General features: G+C 47.3%; 1 protein-coding gene across 1 annotated transcript; it reads right to left on the minus strand.

Moving 5' to 3' along the window:
- Nucleotides 1–6,798: 6,798 nt before the first annotated feature.
- On the minus strand, nucleotides 6,799–15,527 carry mterf1 (mitochondrial transcription termination factor 1). Its single transcript, XM_080532220.1, has 5 exons — nucleotides 15,445–15,527; nucleotides 12,723–13,175; nucleotides 11,463–11,675; nucleotides 9,675–9,929; nucleotides 6,799–8,333 (listed from the first exon to the last, which is right to left on the minus strand). The coding sequence occupies exons 2-5, from the start codon at nucleotides 13,143–13,145 to the stop codon at nucleotides 8,022–8,024; spliced, it is 1,203 nt and encodes a 400-aa protein (XP_080388346.1). The 5' UTR covers nucleotides 13,146–13,175; nucleotides 15,445–15,527; the 3' UTR covers nucleotides 6,799–8,021.
- Nucleotides 15,528–19,895: the final 4,368 nt, after the last annotated feature.

The following is a 19,895-nucleotide window of genomic DNA, read 5'->3' on the forward strand; positions in this document are numbered from 1 at the left end:
CTCCAATCATACTGGGAGGCACTCCAGTCACCACAGTGGAGTCATGCCGCTTCCTTGGGGTGACAGTCTCTCGGGACTTGAAGTGGGGGCCCCACATCGACGCCCTCAGGCAGCTCAGAAAATTCCACCTACCAAAGACCACGCTGGTGAACTTCTACACGGCCATCATTGAGTCCGTCGTCACCTCCGCCATCATCATCTGGTTCCCCGCTGCAGCGGCCAAGGATAAGGCCAAGCTGCAGCGGGTGATACGCTCGGCGGAGAGGGTGATTGGCTGCCCTTTGCCCCCCCTTGAGGCCCTGTTTAAAAGTAGGGCTTTGGGGAGGGCCAGGAAGATCATGGCTGACCCCCAGTGGCGTAGCGCAAAATCCCGGGGCCCCCCCGCAAGGTGGCGGCGGGGGCCCTTTCGCAACGGAGTAAAAAAAAATAATAAAAAAAAACGTGCGTTTTTTAGAGGCCGATGCGTTATTGACGTTGCGAAATTTCGCAATATGCACTCTACATTCTAAATGCTTGACTTAGCAAAAGGTACAAACAAGTGAGAGCAATAACTAAAACCAAATGGTAGACTACATCAGTAGAATGTATTATAAGTAGAAAAGTACAAGCTTTATTTCTTTTTTAGACACTTTGACACTTTTTTTTCAAAGTGTGGTGTGCATAGCAGCGTGATATCTGTAAACATACAAGCTGTAGACTCTCCGCTAAGGGTTGCCAGATGGGATTGAGAATTTCCAACCTAACCAATCTAAAAACTTCTAAATCCACCAAAAACCAGCCCATCTGGCAACCCTGTCTCCGCTGCATCAGAGTCTACTTGTTGCGTAAAATTGGCCATGGTTAGTCAAATCCTTTGTTGGACATCTCGTTTCTTAAGTCCTGGTATATTGTGGCATGTCTTTACTGTTTGCCATCTGGTCTAGGAATACCCAGGGAGACGCAGACAGCAGAAGTAGAATAGAATAGTAGAATAGAAAAAGAAACAGCTATATATAGCCTAACCATGCTGAATTATGTACCTGTATGATGCACTGACAGCCTGTGACTGTGAACCTGGCCGGACCCTGCCCTTCTGCCTGAGTTTGAGTATGATGCTGCCCAAATAAATGTTATTGTTTAGTGCTGTACGCTTTCGTGGTATTATATTGTGTGAATTATCATCTGTATGTTGTTTTTCTTTCACTCGACTAACCGCCGAGATAATACTTGAGACATGTACTTCCGTAAACATAAATTTTTATTTGATTTTTTTACAATATCGGACCGACAGTCCCACATATAGCGGCTATAATGTCCGAATAGAGAATCTACCACCACCTAAAGAATGCTTATTGTACTTTGTATTGTATTTTCGCTTGCTCATTTTCCTTGTGTCTCGCTGCCTACGTGTGACGTCAAAGTCATGTTGCTATTGGATACGGCTAACTATGTATATATTTTTTAAATATAGGCCTATATATTAAAATTAAGGTTGACACAATGAAGGGCCACTTATTTTCTTTGTTTTATATTTTTTTTAATTATAAAAAAAATAAAAATAAATTTGGATCCAATGTTAGGGGGCCCCCTAGTGGCTGGGGCCCCCCCGCGGTGCGTCGCTTGCGGGCCCGTCCGCTACGCCACTGCTGACCCCGCACACCCAGGGCACGGTCTCTTCGCCCCGCTCCCCTCAGGCAGCGGTGCGGTCCCTAAAAACTGTGAAGGCCCGACATGCACACAGCTTTTTCCCCACAGCCATCCGGCTCCTAAATGCCGCTGGGCCCCCCCCCCCCCCCCTGACCTGACCCCTATCTATCTACCCTCCCTCCACCCCCACCCAGAGAGCTTTGGACTGTCTGGATATGAACACTTGAACACTTGATCTTTGCACTTCTTATATATTTATATTATGTATGACTCTTGCACTATGATGTTGGTTTGTTTGCACTGTCTTGTCCTGTCTTGCACCTGTCCTGCTGTAAACCGTGCTCCACTGTCCCAAACCAAATTCCTAACATGTTTACATGTCGTGGCAATAAAGTCTTCTGATTCTGATTCTGATTCAACACCCTCCCAACATTTAAACAGGCCCTCAAAACCCACCTCTTCAAGCTCGCCATCACCAGTTAACCCTCTCCCCCTCCCCTTCCCATGTGTCCCCAGCACTACCTTAATTAGGCCCCAAAACTTTATTTTATTTACTTTTTATTATTACTACTCGATCTATTCAGTTTGTAAAACGTCTTTTGAGTGTCTAGAAAAGCGCTATATAAGTCTAATGTATTACTATTATGATTATTATTATGATTCAGTAGAAACGTCCTCTTATTGACATGTTTTGACAGTGAGTCAATTGTGGACTTGTGGTTAGGGTTAGCTTTGGGATCAGTCAGTCAGGTGTGTTAGATATCGGGGTCAGTCAGTCAGGTGGGTTAGGGTTAGATATATAGGCTCCTCCCCCAACCTTCATGGTTTCATATTGTTCTCCTCCCGCCCCAGCTTCATGCATCTCTGAACACACTTTAGGGCTGCCAAGTTTCACCAAAAGTTTGGAGTGAGATTCTTTGGTGGTGGAGCGGCCCAAAACTGTGCACGTTTTGGTAGCGGCGGCCCCTCTCTCACACACAATTATTTGTGCTAGTTTCCTGCAATTTTAAACCAGCACAAGAAATGAAAATAATTGGAACATTTGATAAAACAAGACAAATTCTGACAATATATCATATTTATGTAAGTCTTAATAAACAAATACAGTAGCTTACAGAGTCTAAAAGAACATTGGGCCTCATCAACAGGACTCAGCCCCTTGGTCAGCAGCAGAAAGACCTGTGGTCATCATCTTATATACAGTGCATTGCTCATAGATGGCTATCATGTTATACAGTACATACCAGGGTTTTTCCTGGGTCAGAATGAAGCCTTGGGGGTTGATGTTGTATTTTTTTTTGAGGGACCCCCAATTGTTGTATTTGTATTGTAAATGGTAGTATATTTTACTTGAACACACACACACACACATGACTTGTATAGTTTGGGCCTGCTTAAGTTCTGTAAGATTCTCCTGGCTGTATGTATGTATTTGCATATGGTCGTTTACAAAATGGATGACCTCCTGACCTCTGCCTCTTTTTCACACCTTGATCATCTCTAAGTAATGTGATAGGCCTGTATAGATACCTTGTATTTGCATATGACTGTTAACAAACAGGGGGCACCCCAGCCTGATGACCACCAGACCAGCTACCAGCTCTCATATCTTGTACACCTGTGCTTTGTTTAAATAAATAGTCTTAAACTGCTCAGAATTATATTCTTCATTTATTATCCAACAAGTAATTTAATAGACTACAATATTGCACATAGTATTTGTTGCACATTCATTAAAGTGTCGCAGTTAGCAGGTTTAGAATGTTCACAGTTGTATTTCAACTGTGAACATCGCGCGCCTCCCGCTTCGACTGTAGACTCAAGTTAACGCGCGTGCAGAAAGATGCCACGAAACTCGTGTCCGGTAGCTTTATTTAAAGGAATGAAAAAGTCCCGCAAAACAATTGTTATTTCTCGCCGTGAGGAATAGAGGCGCGGCATGAGAACTGGTTGAAATGCGTGAGTCTCACGGTAAAGCGTGAGACTTGGCAGCTCTGCGTGTCTCTACCTACTGTAAGGTGCGACTGTCCCCCCGCCCCCGGCGCGACTGTAATCCCGGTCGGACTGTCTCAGTGCCCAGTGCTGCCCACCCAACCACCTCGCATCGCGTCGGGTCTACTGTAAAGCAGGTTAACATGTCCTTTTCAAAGGTATTAAAATAGACGCAAGGAAACATAACGTCAGCCATGTGAAATGATGGATCGTGATTGCTTCTGCACTCTGCAGCAATCGGATTTTGATTGACAGGCAGCTGCATCTCTTCCCCCAACGGCGTTCCGGCACAGAAAGTCTTGGAACGCAGAACCGGACCGTTCCGGCCCACTTTCACCTATGGAGGTCACCAAGTCAAAGGTCAATGTAGGAAAGCAAATGTCTGTCAGGATCAGAACAATGAGACTCAGAGGAGTTGTTGGTACAACACTTAGATGAGGAGGAATGGTCTGCTCTTCTGATACAGCATGGGACATGTTTCTCTCTGAGAGAGAGAGGGGGAGGGCAGGGAGAGAGAGAGAGAGAGAAACATGTTTCTCTCTGAGAGAGAGAGAGAGAGAGGGAGGGCAGGGAGAGAGAGAGAGAAACATGTTTCTCTCTGAGAGAGAGAGAGGGGGAGGGCAGGGAGAGAGAGAGAGAGAGAGAGAGAGAGAGAGAGAGGGAGGGCAGGGAGAGAGAGAGATGGAGGGCAGGGAGAGGGAGGGAGGGCAGGGAGCATGTTTCTCTCTGAGAGAGAGAGAGGGAGGGAGGGAGAGAGAGAGGGGGAGGGAGGGCGGGCAGGGAGAAAGAGAGAAACATGTTTCTTTCTGAGAGGGAGAGAGAGAGAGAGAGAGGGAGGGCAGGGAGAGAGAGAGAGAGAAACATGTTTAAAGGGAGTTTCTTGTGTGAACTTGACACAGTGGTGTTTTATGATAGATAGATAGATAGACTTTATTTGTCATTGCTACAGTACAGGTACCAAACAACGAAATTTAGGAGGGGAGGCTCCCCTGGTGTTTAGGAAAGGAAAAAGAAACACATTTTAGAAAAAGCATAGATGCATAAAATCACAAGAAGGTAAGGAGCTGGTTTACATCAATAGAGGCTATGTACACAATCCACTGTACTATACTGCACAGATAGTCAACTAGGGTTGTCATATTTCACAAGAAAGTATTTTTTCACATTATTTTAAAGTGTCACAGTTTGCAGGCTTGAAAATGTACATGTTTGTGCCTCGGCACTAGCTGCCATACAATCCGTCCGGACTGTCCTGGGCCCAGAACTTAGGCCTTTTCTGTGTTCAGGGCCTTGACGGCCCTGTGGTAGAAGCTGTCCTTCAGTCTGTTTGTCTTAGCGGCCGGGGTCCTGTACCTCCTGTTCGAGGGCAGCTTGACAAAGTGTTCGTGCCCAGGGTGGGTCGGGTCCTTGGAGATCTTGGAGGCCCTCCTGAGACAGCGTGTTTTGTACAGCTCCTCCAGAGAGGGGAGGGGGGCGCCGGTGATCTTCTGTGCTGTTCTCACGACTCTCTGTAGCTCGCTTCTCTCCGCTGCCGTGCAGCTGTGGAACCAGTTGGAGATGCCGAAGGTGAGGATGCTCTCCACTGCGCCGTGGTAGAAGGCCACCAGCATCTCCTTCTTGCTGTGTTGTTTCTTGAGGCATCTCAGGGTGTATAGCCGCTGTTGTGCCCTCTTGATGGTGCCTTTAGTGTTGTCCTTCCAGGCCAGGTCATCCCGCATGTTGTGTCCCAGGAATCGGAGGTTTGAGACTATCTCCACGCTCTCTCCGTCGATGAGCAGGGGCAGGATCTCGGACTTTTTCCTCCTGAAGTCTACGATGAATTCCTGGGTCTTTGACTTGTTTAGCAGCAGGTTGTTAACCTTGCACAGCTTGCTCAATTGCTCTACCTCATCCCTGTACGCCGCCTCGTCCCCCCCCCGAGATACATCCCACCACGGTGGTGTCGTCTGCAAACTTTACGATGTAGTTGCTGGGGTGGATGGGGGTGAAGTCGTGGGTGTAGAGGTTGTAGAGGATGGGGCTTAGCACGCAGCCCTGGGGTGACCCAGTGCTGAGGCTGAGGGCTGTGGAGGTGTGGGGGCCCACCCGCACCCTCTGGGGGCGGTCGGTCAGGAAGTCCTTGATCCACGCACATATAGAGTGTGATATGACGGGGAGACGCTGGTTATTCACCTGCTACTCAGCAGCACAGCCAAGCTGGGCTTGGGTCCAGGGATTGATCTGCCTGCTGCGTGTGTGTGTGTGTGCGTGTGTGTGTGTGTGTGTGTGTGTGTCACCAGTCAAGCCAGCAGAGAAGGCCAGCTTTGTTCTGTCTGGCCACACAGGGGAGTCAACTCAGGTCAGAATCAAATCAAACTTCAGAAGTTCAGTGACATCTAAGTTCACTAACTGGTCCTTGGTGAGACCAACACGGCAGAGAAGTACTGACTCTGTCTTCGGTCCTTGCGTCTCAGGAGGTAGAGGCTGTGTCTCAGGAGGTAGAGGCTGTGTCTCAGGAGGTAGAGGCTGCGTCTCAGGAGGTAGAGGCTGTGTCTCAGGAGGTAGAGGCTGGTGGAGGTAGAGGCTGTGTCTCAGGAGGTAGAGGCTGTGTCTCAGGAGGTAGAGGCTGGTGGAGGTAGAGGCTGTGTCTCAGGAGGTAGAGGCTGTGTCTCAGGAGGTAGAGGCTGGTGGAGGTAGAGGCTGTGTCTCAGGAGGTAGAGGCTGTGTCTCAGGAGGTAGAGGCTGTGGTTCAGGAGGTAGAGGCTGTGTCTCAGGAGGTAGAGGCTGGTGAAGGTAGAGGCTGTGTGTCAGGAGGTAGAGCTGCCGTCTACTGATCGCAAGGTTGGCAGATCGGCGGTTCGAGCCCCGGCTGGCCACATGTCTAAGTGTCCTTGGGCAAGACACCGAACCCCCAAATTGCTCCCAGTGAGCGGGCCGGCGCCTTGCATGGTAGCTTGGCCGCCATTGGTGTGTGAAAGTGTGTGTGAACGGGTGAATGAGAGGCCGTTGTAAAGCGATTGGATAAAGGCGCTATTTAAGTCAGTCCATTTAGTGTTCCCTGATCCTAAATATCTTTATACAAATGGGAAAAGGTTGTCTGGCGCCCTCTGGTGGCAGGTTGAACCAGTCTGAGCAGAAACAAACAGTCTGACATGAACGGGTCATTATTTATTAGAATCTTCAGAAGCTTCCGTCATTTAGGATTCCGTCCTGCATGAATTTCATTCGACATTTAAATGACAATTTCATTTAGACACAATTTCTGTGTCTACCAATGTATGTGGCTATTGAACAGATAATCCTAATGCTCCATCATTTATCAGACATGTTTATAACATTCAGGGCTGTCAGAGTGAACGCTTTAATTCTTTATTCGTTTTAACTGCTGGGGGGTGTTTCATCAACGTTGCTAAAGGCTGCTAAAGGCTTATTTTTGATGAATCTCACAAGACTTGTGAAAAACAAGCCTGGATTCTCCTTTAGTGACATTGATGAAACACCCCCCAGGAACACACACACACACACACACACACACACACGTTGATGTTGTTGTTTCTCTCCATGCCTCTCCTCCAGACCCAAGCGCTGCCGTTTCTATAAACAAATCCAGGATTGTGGCTTTAAGTAGCCGCTCACTGGACAGCTTGTTGTCTGTGTTAAGGAGAGTCTCCTGATGCTGAGGGGATCTGCGTCATCTTAACTGGTATCCAAACCTCCTCAATTACAGAGAGAAGCAGGTAGTGCAAATACATGACTGGTTCAACAGACAGAAACCAGCCAGGGTGTCTCCCAACACTTCATCAAAGGCAAACAAAGTAACACGGTTCAGGCTAGTTGGTGTGTATATAATAATAATAATAATAATAGCTTTAATTTATATAGTGCTTTTCAAAAACCCAAGGACGCTTTACAAGGGAATGAATCGGACAGACAGAACAGAAAACAACAAAACGAAAACTGAAACATTGACTAGGGGCCAAAGGCCTTGGAGAACAGATGAGTTTTGAGGGCTAGTTTGAAGGAGTCCAGGGTGGGGCGTGTATATATATTTATATATGGTGTGTATATTTATATATATATATATATATAACAAATTTCAGAGAAAGTAACACGCTCATTCCCATCATAACCCCAGTCCCTCTGGAACCCTCTGGAACCCTCTGGAACTCTCTCCCCAAAGTGATCCGCAACGTGTAAAGAATGACAAAACTGTATTCTGATTGTATCTTGTATGTTCTTGTGTATTGCATCCTCTTTGTGTGTTTCTTGGTGTGTTGTCTTTGTGTGTTTCTTGTCTTTGTTGCTCTTTGTCGACCAACGAGGACCACGTTGGAAACAAGTGTCTCAGGTACTTTTACCTGCTGTCCTCTGGGATGTAACTATCTGCCTGTACCTTTTACCCAAATAAAAACCGACCAATCATCTCATTCCTGAGCCAGCGCCAGTCGTTCCAGCTTGGCGTCGAAGCGCTTCCTGCTGCTGTCCAGGACGTTGATGCCGTGGAGGGAGAAGTCGTAGCGGACCCGCCTCAGCGCCTCCAGGCGGGCCGTGATGTTGCTGGTGCTGTACTCCAGAACCTTGGGCTTGGCCAGGACCTGCTGCAGCGACACGCCGCCCCCCAGCAGACAGTCCAGCTTGCAGCTCAGCGTGGCGAGGCCGATGTACAGGACCGCCGGGTACGATACCAGAAGCTTCTTCAGGTCCGCCTTGGTGCAACCCAGCGACACCAACTTCTCCTGGGGGGAGGGAAGGAGGGAGGAGGGAGGGAGGGAGGGAGGGAGGGAGGAGGGAGGGAGGTAGAAGGGAGGGAGGGAGGAAGGAGGTAGGAGGGAGGGAGGGAGGTGGGAGGGAGGGAGGAGGGAGGGAGGGAGGTAGGAGGGAGGGAGTAGGGAGGGAGGAGGGAGGGAGGGAGGTAGGAGGTATTGATGTTACATTTTTGTCATTTTACAGACGTCTTATTCCAAAGCGACTTACAATCGATACATTTGACTAAGCAAGTGAATCATCAATCCACCAGTCGTAGCAGGAAGAGTAACTTGAACAGTTTCTTCCCCAGAGCCACAGCCCTCCTCAATAACTCCTGGTCATTGCACCTGATGCACTTTACATGGTTTTGCACTAAGTTGTACAGTATATTTATTCACTCGTATTGGTACTGTATATATATATTGTGTGTGTTGAGTATTGTTGTGTTGTGGTCTTGTTGTTGTTGTTGTACTGTAGCTTGTTCAGCATGGAGAATACCAAGTCATGTTCCTAGTATATACACACCTAATATACATATAAAAAATTAAAAAAAAGTTTAGAAGAAGGTTTTTCCTTCCATCAATGGCCCCGGGCCTGAGCTGGATTACTCTTCCTGCTACGACTGGTGGATTGATGACTCACCTGCTTAGTCAAATGTATTTGTTGTAAGTCGCTTTGGAATAAGACGTCTGCTAAACGCCAAACATGAAAAAGTAATGAAAACATGGCGAATAAAGTTGAATTGAATTGAGTGCATGGTTCCATCCCTCCTGTTAGATCTTATGGGGTTTTCTTGAAACATATATGCTTATGTCACTCAGACATACACATAACACATACACACACATACACACTCTATTCTCAGGTCACTCAGACACACACATTCTGTTCCTTCCAGGTCAGCCTGCTCTTCAGGGGCAGCAATAATGCCACAATATACAGCAATAACGCCACAATATGCAGCAATAACGCCACAATATGCAGACTCGAGAGGTTGTTATCTTAAAGACCTTGGGGGTTAGGCGCCAGGGCACAGACAGAGGGTGGTAGAGAGAGTATTTAAGCCTGTCTATGTCATAATGTCAATATGTCGTGGAATGGTCGTGGAATGCCGGAGGCTGGTTACCGTGCTGATGAACCATTCACTGACTGTCTTAATAAATCAAGTACAGAGATTCCGACCCGTGTTGAACATTCTATTTTCTTGTCAAATCCGTGTATGCTGCGCACCTGATCTATTCTGAGATGACACAACGCATTTAAGATCACAATCCTCAATAGATCGATCCATTCCATCGTTGTACCGACAAGCTGATTCCATCCCTCCTCACCTGGAGGTTGTTGAAGTTCCTCTTCAGGTACTCGCTGCTCAGGTCCAGGACCTCGGCCCCCGCGCCCTGCAAGAAGCCCAGCAGCTCCGCGTCGCCCAGCCGCAGGGACGTCCGCAGGAAGAGGATGTTGGCCGTGACCCGCTTGGTGCTTCTGATCAGGATGTACAGGTTCCTGGTGATCACCGCCTTGGCGAAGCGCTCGGGTTCGGCCCCGCCCAGCTGGACACACACCTCCTCCAGCAGCTCCACCATCTGCTGTGGTTAGAAGCCCTGACGTCAGAATGATAAGGTTCTATCTCTGTTAGAATTATAAGGTTCTATCTCTGTTTAGAATGATAAGGTTATATCTCCGTTTAGAATGATAAGGTTCTGCCCCGCGGTGGTGTAGCGGTCTAAGCACTGGCCACTAGTGCATGCTGCCCACCGGGGCCGGGGTTCGTATCCCGGCTCGCCAGACCCGGATATGGCCAGGGCACACACGTGGAACGGCATATTGGGCGGCCGCTCCCGAGGGGGGTATAGGAGTAGTTCCGGACAAGGATCCGTCGCGCAACAGCGCCCCTGTCTGGTGCTGGAATAACGGTGCTGGGCTCGAGGAGCCAGTCAGCTAGTCTGCCTGGCGGCCTCCTCTGGGACTGCCGGCCACGGGGTCGTGCGGCGGATCCCTCGCAATAGGCAGGGGATAATTGGATGCTAGGTTGGGTTCAATTGGCTACCAAATTGGGTGAAAAAACGGATAAAATCTGAAAAAAAAAAAAAAAAAGAATGATAAGGTTCTATCTCCGTTTAGAATGATAAGGTTCTATCTCCGTTTAGAATGATAAGGTTCTATCTCCGTTTAGAATGATAAGGTTCTATCTCCATTTAGAATGATAATGTTCTATCTCCGTTTAGAATGATAAGGTTCGCCCCGCGGTGGTGTAGCGGTCTACGCACTGGCCGCTAGTGCATGCTGCCCACCGGGGCCGGGGTTCGTATCCCGGCTCGCCAGATCCAGATATGGCCGAGGCACACGGGAAGCGGCATATTGGCCGGCCGCTTCCGAGGGGGGTATAGGAGTATTTCTGGACTAGGATCCGTCGCGCAACACCGCCCCCTGGGTGCCGGAATAACGGTACTGGGCTCGAGGAGCCAGTCAGCCTAGTCTGCCTGGCGCCCTCCTCTGGGACTGCCGGCCACGGGGTCGTGCGGCGGATCCCATGCAATAGGCAGGGGATAATTGGATGCTAAGTTGGGTTAAATTGGCTACCAAATTGGGTGAAAAAGGGATAAAATCTGAAAAAAAAAAAAAAAAAAAAAAAAAATGATAAGGTTCTATCTCATTTAGAATGATAAGGTTCTATCTACATTTAGAATGATAAGGTTCTATCTCCTTTAGAATGATAAGGTTCTATCTACATTTAGAATGATACGGTTCTATCTCATTTAGAATGATAAGGTTCTATCTCCGTTTAGAATGATAAGGTTCTATCTCTGTTTAGAATGATAAGGTTCTATCTCCGTTTAGAATGATAAGGTTCTATCTCCGTTTAGAATGATAAGGTTCTATCTCCATTTAGAATGATAAGGTTCTATCTCCGTTTAGAATGATAAGGTTCTATCTCTGTTTAGAATGATAAGGTTCTATCTACATTTAGAATGATAAGGTTCTATCTCCTTTAGAATGATAAGGTTCTATCTACATTTAGAATGATAAGGTTCTATCTCATTTAGAATGATAAGGTTCTTTCTCCATTTAGAGGTTTAGGTTTAGGTTACCTGGTTGAGCTCCATGCTGTATGTGGTTACCTGGTTGAGCTCCACGCTGTTGGAGAAGGTCCGCGGGGCGGTGGTGAGCAGGCGGTGGAGGTCCTTGGCGCTGAGGCCCAGCGAGACGAGGAACTGGATGTTCTTCTGCAGGTTCTCGTTGTCGCTGGAGCGGAAGAAGGACTCGGGGGAGCGGTCCAGGATGCTGACGATCTCCCCGTCCGTCTGGAACACGCTCCTCCACAGGGCCCAGCGCTGCAGAACAGAACAGAACCAGAAGTGTTTTATTACACAGTGGGAGTGAGTAGAACCAGAACCAGAAGTGTTTTATTACTGTGGGAGTGAGTAGAGACAGAACCAGAAGTGTTTTATTACTGTGGGAGTGAGTAGAGACAGAACAGAACCAGAAGTGTTTTATTACACTGTGGGAGTGAGTAGAACCAGAACAGAACCAGAAGTGTTTTATTACACTGTGGGAGTGAGTAGAGACGGTAGACAGGTTGTCGAGTGACGTTTTACTTCCCAACTTTGAATGTCAGAACAGCAGCAGTAGTATATCAGTGCAACAGCAACATAAGGTAACAACAACTTCACGTAAACTTTCGTCTATCAACAGGAATGGCTAACTGTAAACACTACCCAGAAAGCCCCTGGGTTGAACTCTCAACTCCTCGTCTTAAAGGAGCCGTACCTCCTCCCTAGTCTAGGGAATGTCTTATGTACAGTGGGTCACCACAACATCAACGCACGGATACAAGGAGTAACATTCTTGGATTCAGGCTCAATTCAACATCGGCATTGCAGCAGAAATACAAAATCAATAAAGGATTAAGGAGGATATAAACAACAGTCAACAGTATCTGTATATACAGTAGCGTCAGAGCGTCAGCTGACAGCAGCAGAATGAGAATCAGCACATCGACGGCCAAAACGCAAAACCTGCTATCTACAAAATGTTCTGATTTGTGGTTTTCACTTTAAATGACGACAACAAGGACATGGCAGGTCTGTCTGTGGGAAAAAAGTGACCTGTGTCAGGTGTTCTAGTACCTGTGTGTTATTACCTGGGTCAGGTGTGTTATTACCTGTGTGTTATTACCTGGGTCAGGTGTGTTATTACCTGGGTCAGGTGTGTTATTACCTGTGTCAGGTGTGTTATTACCTGTGTCAGGTGTGTTATTACCTGTGTCAGGTGTGTTATTACCTGTGTGTTATTACCTGGGTCAGGTGTGTTATTACCTGGGTCAGGTGTGTTATTACCTGGGTCAGGTGTGTTATTACCTGTGTCAGGTGTGTTATTACCTGGGTCAGGTGTTCTCCAGAGCGTGTGATGGCGCGGGGGAAGCGGGAGATGATCCCCGCCACCACGGCCCTGCTGGCGCCCTTCCCCTGCAGGAAGCTGGCCACGCCCACCTCGTTGGTCACGCTGCGCCGGAACACGCCGGGCTGCCGCGCCCGCGCCAGGGTGACATCCACGCCCAGGCCGGCCAGGCTCTCCAGCAGGGCCTCGTTCTCTGGCCCCGCCCCCGGGGGCGTCGCTGGGTCCACGGCGTTGGGCGTGGCGGTGTTGGCGTTGGTGTTGGTGTTGGTGCACAGCCCTCTGGGAAGGGGGAGGCAGGGGGACGGCGTCTTGGCTAGCGAGGCTGCAGCCACCCTGAGGCCCATGGCTGCTGTGGCGGGGGGGCAGACCCGCAGCAGGAGAGCTGCACCTGGCGTCAACGTCATCTTCAGTCCAGTGGAGACATGGCAGGTCACCTGACAGGAAATATAGAAAGTTAGTAAGTAGCCTTGCGGACCGATGGTTCTGGAGCCAACGGCCCTTAGGGGGCAGGAGCCTATCTCCTGTTTCCTGTTTCCGTAGAGTGAGGCGGCTTGATGTACAAGTAAGTACACCCCCTGGACATGACGCTGGTATGTCGCAGGACACCTAGATTAGATTAGATTAGATTCACTTTATTGTCATTACATAGTACAAGACAATGCGACGAAATGATTGTGCGTCTAACCAGAGGTGCAACAAATAGCAATTATATTGGGGTGCACCTAACAGGAAACACGAAGGGTGATTATATTACACTATGATGTGAGAAATCACATCTACCTGGCAGTAAGCACGCTAACGTGTTGTGTGTTGTGACTGACTGATCCAGGTTAGCTACCGTACACATCAGGATGTGAGATTATAAAACAAGATTATTTGTTTTTATGAGATTAAAACAGAAAATGATCCAAACGCAGCTGAACCCACAAACAGGCTGTATGTGGTAAACAGGACGAGGCGCCAACATGACAACACACTCTAGCAACATGACAACACACTCTAGCAAGAGAGGGGCTTGCTGGCATCAGAGCACAATATCCATTAATAGAGTCGGTTTTTAGTAGTAGTAATAGTATTTTAGTAGTAGTAATAATTAGGGCTGGGTTCAAAAAATCGATTTCCCGATTCTGAATCGATCTTCATTAAATGAGCGATATATCGATTCATAAATCCCGAGATCGATTTTTTTTTTTTTTTTTTTTTTTTTTTTTTGCTTGCAGCTTCAACCCGCAACGAGATCTCGTGGCCAGATCTCGCGCTACAATAATGTATCATATCTCACGCAACGTGAGGTCTCAACACTAAAATCTAAAAACATGGCGATGGCAGGGACACTCAAGTCACCACCAGGCTTAAAGTCAGATGTCTGGGTGCATTTTGGATTTAAAAAATGTGACGATAGAGATGAGCTGGACAAAAGCAAAGTCATATGTAAATAAAAAGTACATTCATGTAACTGCTTTGGAGTCAATTCATTGATATGTTTAACAATGCTACATGTTATAGGGTTCCTTGAACCATTTATAGCATTAGTTCGGAGAATCTCTTTCATATTCAAGCAAAAAATGTATATTGTAACTAGATCGAATCGGAATCGAATCGAATCGAATCGAATCGTGAATCGAATCGAATCCGGAGCTGTGAATCGGAATCGAATCGTTTTGGGAAATCAGTGGCGATACCCAGCCCTAGTAATAATAGTATGTTCATGTATTTCACTGCTCTCTTCTTCGGGGGATTTCGTCAGTCAATCAAGTGTCAGATACCAAAAGCTTCACTCAGGTTAGAGACTAGTGCACATCCAACTGTACATACCTTGCCCCTGTGTACATATATCTGTAACAATAATATGAATATAATAATATGAATATAATAATAACAATAATAATCATAATAATAATATAATAATGATAATAATAATAATATAATTATAATAATATAAATATTATAATAATAATAATAATATAATAATAATAATGATAATAATAATAATGTAATAATATAATAATAATAATAATAATAACCTTTATTTGTATAGCACTTTTCCTGCAAACGTTGCAGCTCAAAGTGCTCCAATCATTATATAATCCTAATTTAATTATTTAGTCATTTAAAGGCGATTAAAAAGATGGGTTTTTAGTCTTGACTTGAACACATGTGCTGAGGTTGCATCTCTAATGTAAACTGACAGTGAGACACAATCTGGAGCATAAAATGAGAATGCAGCCTCACCAAATCTCTTCTTTTGTACATGTGGTACACAGAGAAAACCAGCGTCAGAAGACCTGAGAGCTCTATTGGGCTGATATGCTAGCAGAAGACCTGAGAGCTCTATTGGGCTGATATGCTAGCAGAAGGTCTGGACATATTCTGGTGCTGTGCCAGTGAGAGCTTTATAAACTGTCCATACCTCACCTCTGTGTAACATATAGCCTGTCTGTACATACCTGGATATTGCTCTATCTGGCTGTCTGCCCAATGCATTTCAATGTCACTGTACTTTACAAGTACTATGATCTGCATACTTACTGTGACAATTACACTGAATGTGAATGTGAGTGTGAATGTGAGTGTGAGGGTTAGTCTAGTCTAGCACACAGGCTGTCCCTCATGTCTGGTACAATCACACACTCTCTCATTTCTACAGAATGATCGAAATAGTGTTTAAAAGGTAAAAGGTTAGTTAGTGACTCACTGACTCACCTGTAGTTTGGTATCAGAGCCTAACCCTTCAGCAGACTTCAGGCTGTCAGTTTCCTTTCGTCACATGACGAGTTCAGAAGCACCAACGAGGCAGAGACATGAGATGCTGTTCAGTCATGCTGCTTTACTCTACCGCCCCCTAGAGGCGAGGGGTGGACATGTCATGCTGCTTTACTCTACCGCCCCCTACAGGCGAGGGGTGGACATGCAGCTGCTTTACTCTACCGCCCCCTAGAGGCGAGGGGTGGACATGTCATGCTGCTTTACTCTACCGCCCCCTACAGGCGAGGGGTGGACATGTCATGCTGCTTTACTCTACCGCCCCCTAGAGGCGAAGGGTGGACATGTCATGCTGCTTTACCCTACCGCCCCCTAGAGGCGAGTGGTGGACATGCAGCTGTGCCTGTGTCGATGGATGGATGGATGGATGGATGGAGGGATGGATGGATGGATGGATGGATGGATGGATAGATGGATGGATGGAGGGATGGATGGAGGGATGGATGGATGGAGGGAGGGAGGGATGGATGGATAGATGGATGGATGGATGGATAGATGGATGGATGGATGGATAGATGGATGGATGGAGGGATGGATGGATGGAGGGAGGGATGGAGGGAGGGAGGGAGGGATGGATAGATGGATGGATGGATGGATGGATGGATGGATGGATGGATAGATAGATGGATGGATGGAGGGATGGATGGAGGGATGGATGGATGGAGGGAGGGAGGGATGGATGGAGGGAGGGGGGGAGGGAGGGATGGATGGATGGAGGGAGGGAGGGAGGGATAGTTACTAACGACTGATCTAGCCGTCTGTCATTCTTTACTTGTGGCAGTGGCGAGACTCTTGAAAAGATTCCTTCCCTCCCTTTCCCACCCTGTCCACCCTCCCTTTCCCACCCTGTCCACCCTCTCCCTTTCCCACCCTGTCCACCCTCCCTTTCCCACCCTGTCCACCCTCCCTTTCCCACCCTGTCCACCCTCCCTTTCCCACCCTGTCCACCCTGTCCACCCTGTCCACCCTGTCCACCCTGTCCACCCTGCCCACCCTGTCCACCCTGTCCACCCTGTCCATCCTCCCTTTCCCACCCTGTCCACCCTGTCCACCCTGTCCACCCTGTCCATCCTGTCCACCCTGTCCACCCTGTCCATCCTGTCCACCCTGTCCCCCCTGTCCCCCCTGTCCACCCTGTCCCCCCTGTCCACCCTGTCCACCCTGTCCACCCTGTCCCCCCTGTCCACCCTGTCCACCCTGTCCCCCCTGTCCACCCTGTCCACCCTGTCCACCCTGTCCTCCCTTTCCCATCCTGTCCACCCTGTCCACCCTGTCCACCCTGTCCATCCTCTTAGGTGGTGATGATGATGATCTAATAACACCTGTGATTTGACCAGGTCAGTGCAGCAGTGAGGAGTTGAGACTTGGCAAAGAGAACATGGCCACTAATGTTGCTAGTGAATCTGTGGCCATATAGACCGACCGGTTCCTTCTGCTTGCCATGTACTGTAAGACTGGGTGTGGAGAGGAAACCAAATACACCATCAGTGGACCAGACATAATGCATATAAATGTGTATATACCATTTTATTTTACTTTTCTCTTTGTTTTTCTTTTTTTGGCAAAGCATTTAACAGTGGATGAGCTTGTGTTACCATTAGAGATGTACTGGTAGGACGTGAACTTCAGACTATAAGCTTTTCCGGCGTGTTGCATATGCAGACTTCATAATAAAGTACATTATGGAATGGAATGGAATGGAATGGAATGGAATGGACTTTATTTGTCATTGCTACAGTACAGGTACCAAACAACGAAATTTAGGAGGGGTGGCTCCCCTGGTGTTAGGAAAGGGAAAAAAAAAAAAACATTTTAGAAAAAGCATAAAAGCATAAAATCACAAGAAGGTAAGGAGCTGGTTTACATCAATAAAGGCTATGTACACAATCCACTGTACTATACTGCACAGATAGTCAACTAGGGTTGTCATATTGCACAAGAGTATTTTTTCACATTATTTTAAAGTGTCACAGTTTGCAGGCTTGAAAATGTACATGTTCGTGCCTCAGCACTAGCTGCCATACAATCCGTCCAGACTGTCCTGGGCCCAGAACTTAGGCCTTTTCTGTGTTCAGGGCCTTGACGGCCCTGTGGTAGAAGCAGTCCTTCAGTCTGTTTGTCTTAGCGGCCGGGGTCCTGTACCTCCTGTTCGAGGGCAGCTTGACAAAGTGTACGTGCCCAGGGTGGGTCGGGTCCCTGGAGATCTTGGAGGCCCTCCTGAGACAGCGTGTGTTGTACAGCTCCTCCAGAGAGGGGAGGGGGGCGCCGGTGATCTTCTGTGCTGTTCTCACGACTCTCTGTAGCGCGTTTCTCTCCGCTGTTGTGCAGCTAGCATTAATAACAGTTTTAATTCTCTTGACTGTTGCTTGTCTGACTATCCTTGTGTTGTGTGTATGCAACGTTACTTTCTACAATGTACAGCTGTTAAGTAATGATATTCTGATCATTCTGACAGGGTAAATGTATGTTGATTTTTCCCCTCAAAAGTCAGTCTATCTTTAAGTATGCTGAGCCAGATGGTCCAGCTTACCCTTTTCTCTACACAGCGGCAGTCATGTGAATTCTAAATAAAATCATGCATTCATTTTGCAATATTTTTATTGTGACATTTGTTCAATGTTCAAATATATTGTTTCTTTTTCAATGGTGAAGCAGGTTTCAAAATCTTCTGGGTCTCAGCTGATCCAGCTAGTAGGTGAAGCGCGCCTGTCGCTCCTCCTTACTCATGGCCAGGGCCACGAACAGGGGCTTGGAGGCCACGATGCGGCCGTTCATCTCAGTCACAGCCTTGGTGGCCGCCTCAGGGGAGCTGAAGCACACAAAGCCAAAGCCCTTGCTGCGTCCACCCGCCATCATGACCTTTGCGCTGGTGATTATTCCAAAAGAGGAGAACGCTCTGTGCAGACGGTCATCATCCATGCTGTGATGCAGGTTTTTCACATACAGATTTATACCCTGTAGAGAGAAACCCTGTTTAGTGAGATGCTTTTTAACATTTCTCAAATACTGAACAATAACAATAAAAAGTACGATCAACCGGAGGTACACAAACCTGGTGTCTGGTATTGTGGGCCTGCTTCATGGGCTCAAACCGGGGCTTCAGCTCAGTCTGGCACAGCTCTTTGTCCTGCGCATAGCCTACGTAGACCTTCCGCCCATTTAGCATCCTGCCATTCATGTCATCAATGGCCTTCTGGGCGTCCTCATGTCTCTTGAAGCTGACAAAGCCGAAACCCCTGGACTTACCACAGCCATCGGTTATGATCCGGACACTCAGGACTGGTCCATATTTTTCAAATATCTCCTTCAGCTTTTCTTCATCTATGTCCTCTCCAAATCCGTTTATGTACAGGTTAATGAACGCTTGGGCCCTGGCTACAAGTTCAGCCTCTCGTTCTTTGTGAGATTTAAAGTGTCCAACAAACAGTTTTCTACTATTGAACAGCATGCCGTTCAGTCTATCAATGGCTCTTTCAGCAGCCTCCTGGGTCTCAAAGTGCACTTGCAAGAAAGCACATTTCCAAAGGAAGAGAATGTGTCATTGAGGATCTTACTGTCAATCGACTTCTCTAAGTTATTGATGAAGATGTTGCCGACACCACTCTTCCTCAGAGAAGGGTCACGCTGAGAGCCCATGATGCGCACAGGTCTTCCATTGATAACATCAAAGTTCATCATGTCTAGGGCACGCTCAGCGTCAGCTGGCTGTTGAAAGGTGACATAGCCATACCCAAGGGATCGCCGCGTCATCGTGTCTCTGCGCACTTCAATAGAAAGAATTTGACCAGCGGGCCTGAATGTTTCATATAACATTGCCTCGGTGGTATCCTGGTGGAGATCTCCAACATATAAGGAGGCCATAATAATATTGATTTAGTCAAACAAATTTGAAAACTAACAAGCTTGCTCTGTGCAGAGGAATGACAGAGAAATGATGTCATGTGGATTCTGGAACCCCAGCTGTGGTCCTCGTTTGTTACATCATAGCAATCCTCAATGTTCTATCTCAATTTCTGTCTGTGAATGTGTAGAAGAATTGTACTTTAGTCAATGTTACCTCAAGGGCCGTAGCTAAGGTCAATGTTACCTCAAGGGCCGTAGCTAAGGTCAATGTTACCTCAAGGGCCGTAGCTAAGGTCAATGTTACCTCAAGGGCCGTAGCTAAGGTCAATGTTACCTCAAGGGCCGTAGCTAAGGTCAAAGGTCATGTAGGGGTTCAGGAGGAATCCTTCCCCAGGACAAAACAAGATTTCCCACTTTGTTTTCCTATGTTTTTTAAATTGCTGCAACTGTGCTAATGCCCCTCCCAAATCCCGAGCATATTAAAATTTTTATAGATTTTATCAGATTTCATTCATCTTATTGTTTGCGGCCCTTGACCACCTCTCTCC

Source organism: Nansenia antarctica, assembly GCF_963989245.1.
Source record: "Nansenia antarctica genome assembly, chromosome: 5".
NCBI lineage: Eukaryota > Metazoa > Chordata > Actinopteri > Argentiniformes > Microstomatidae > Nansenia > Nansenia antarctica.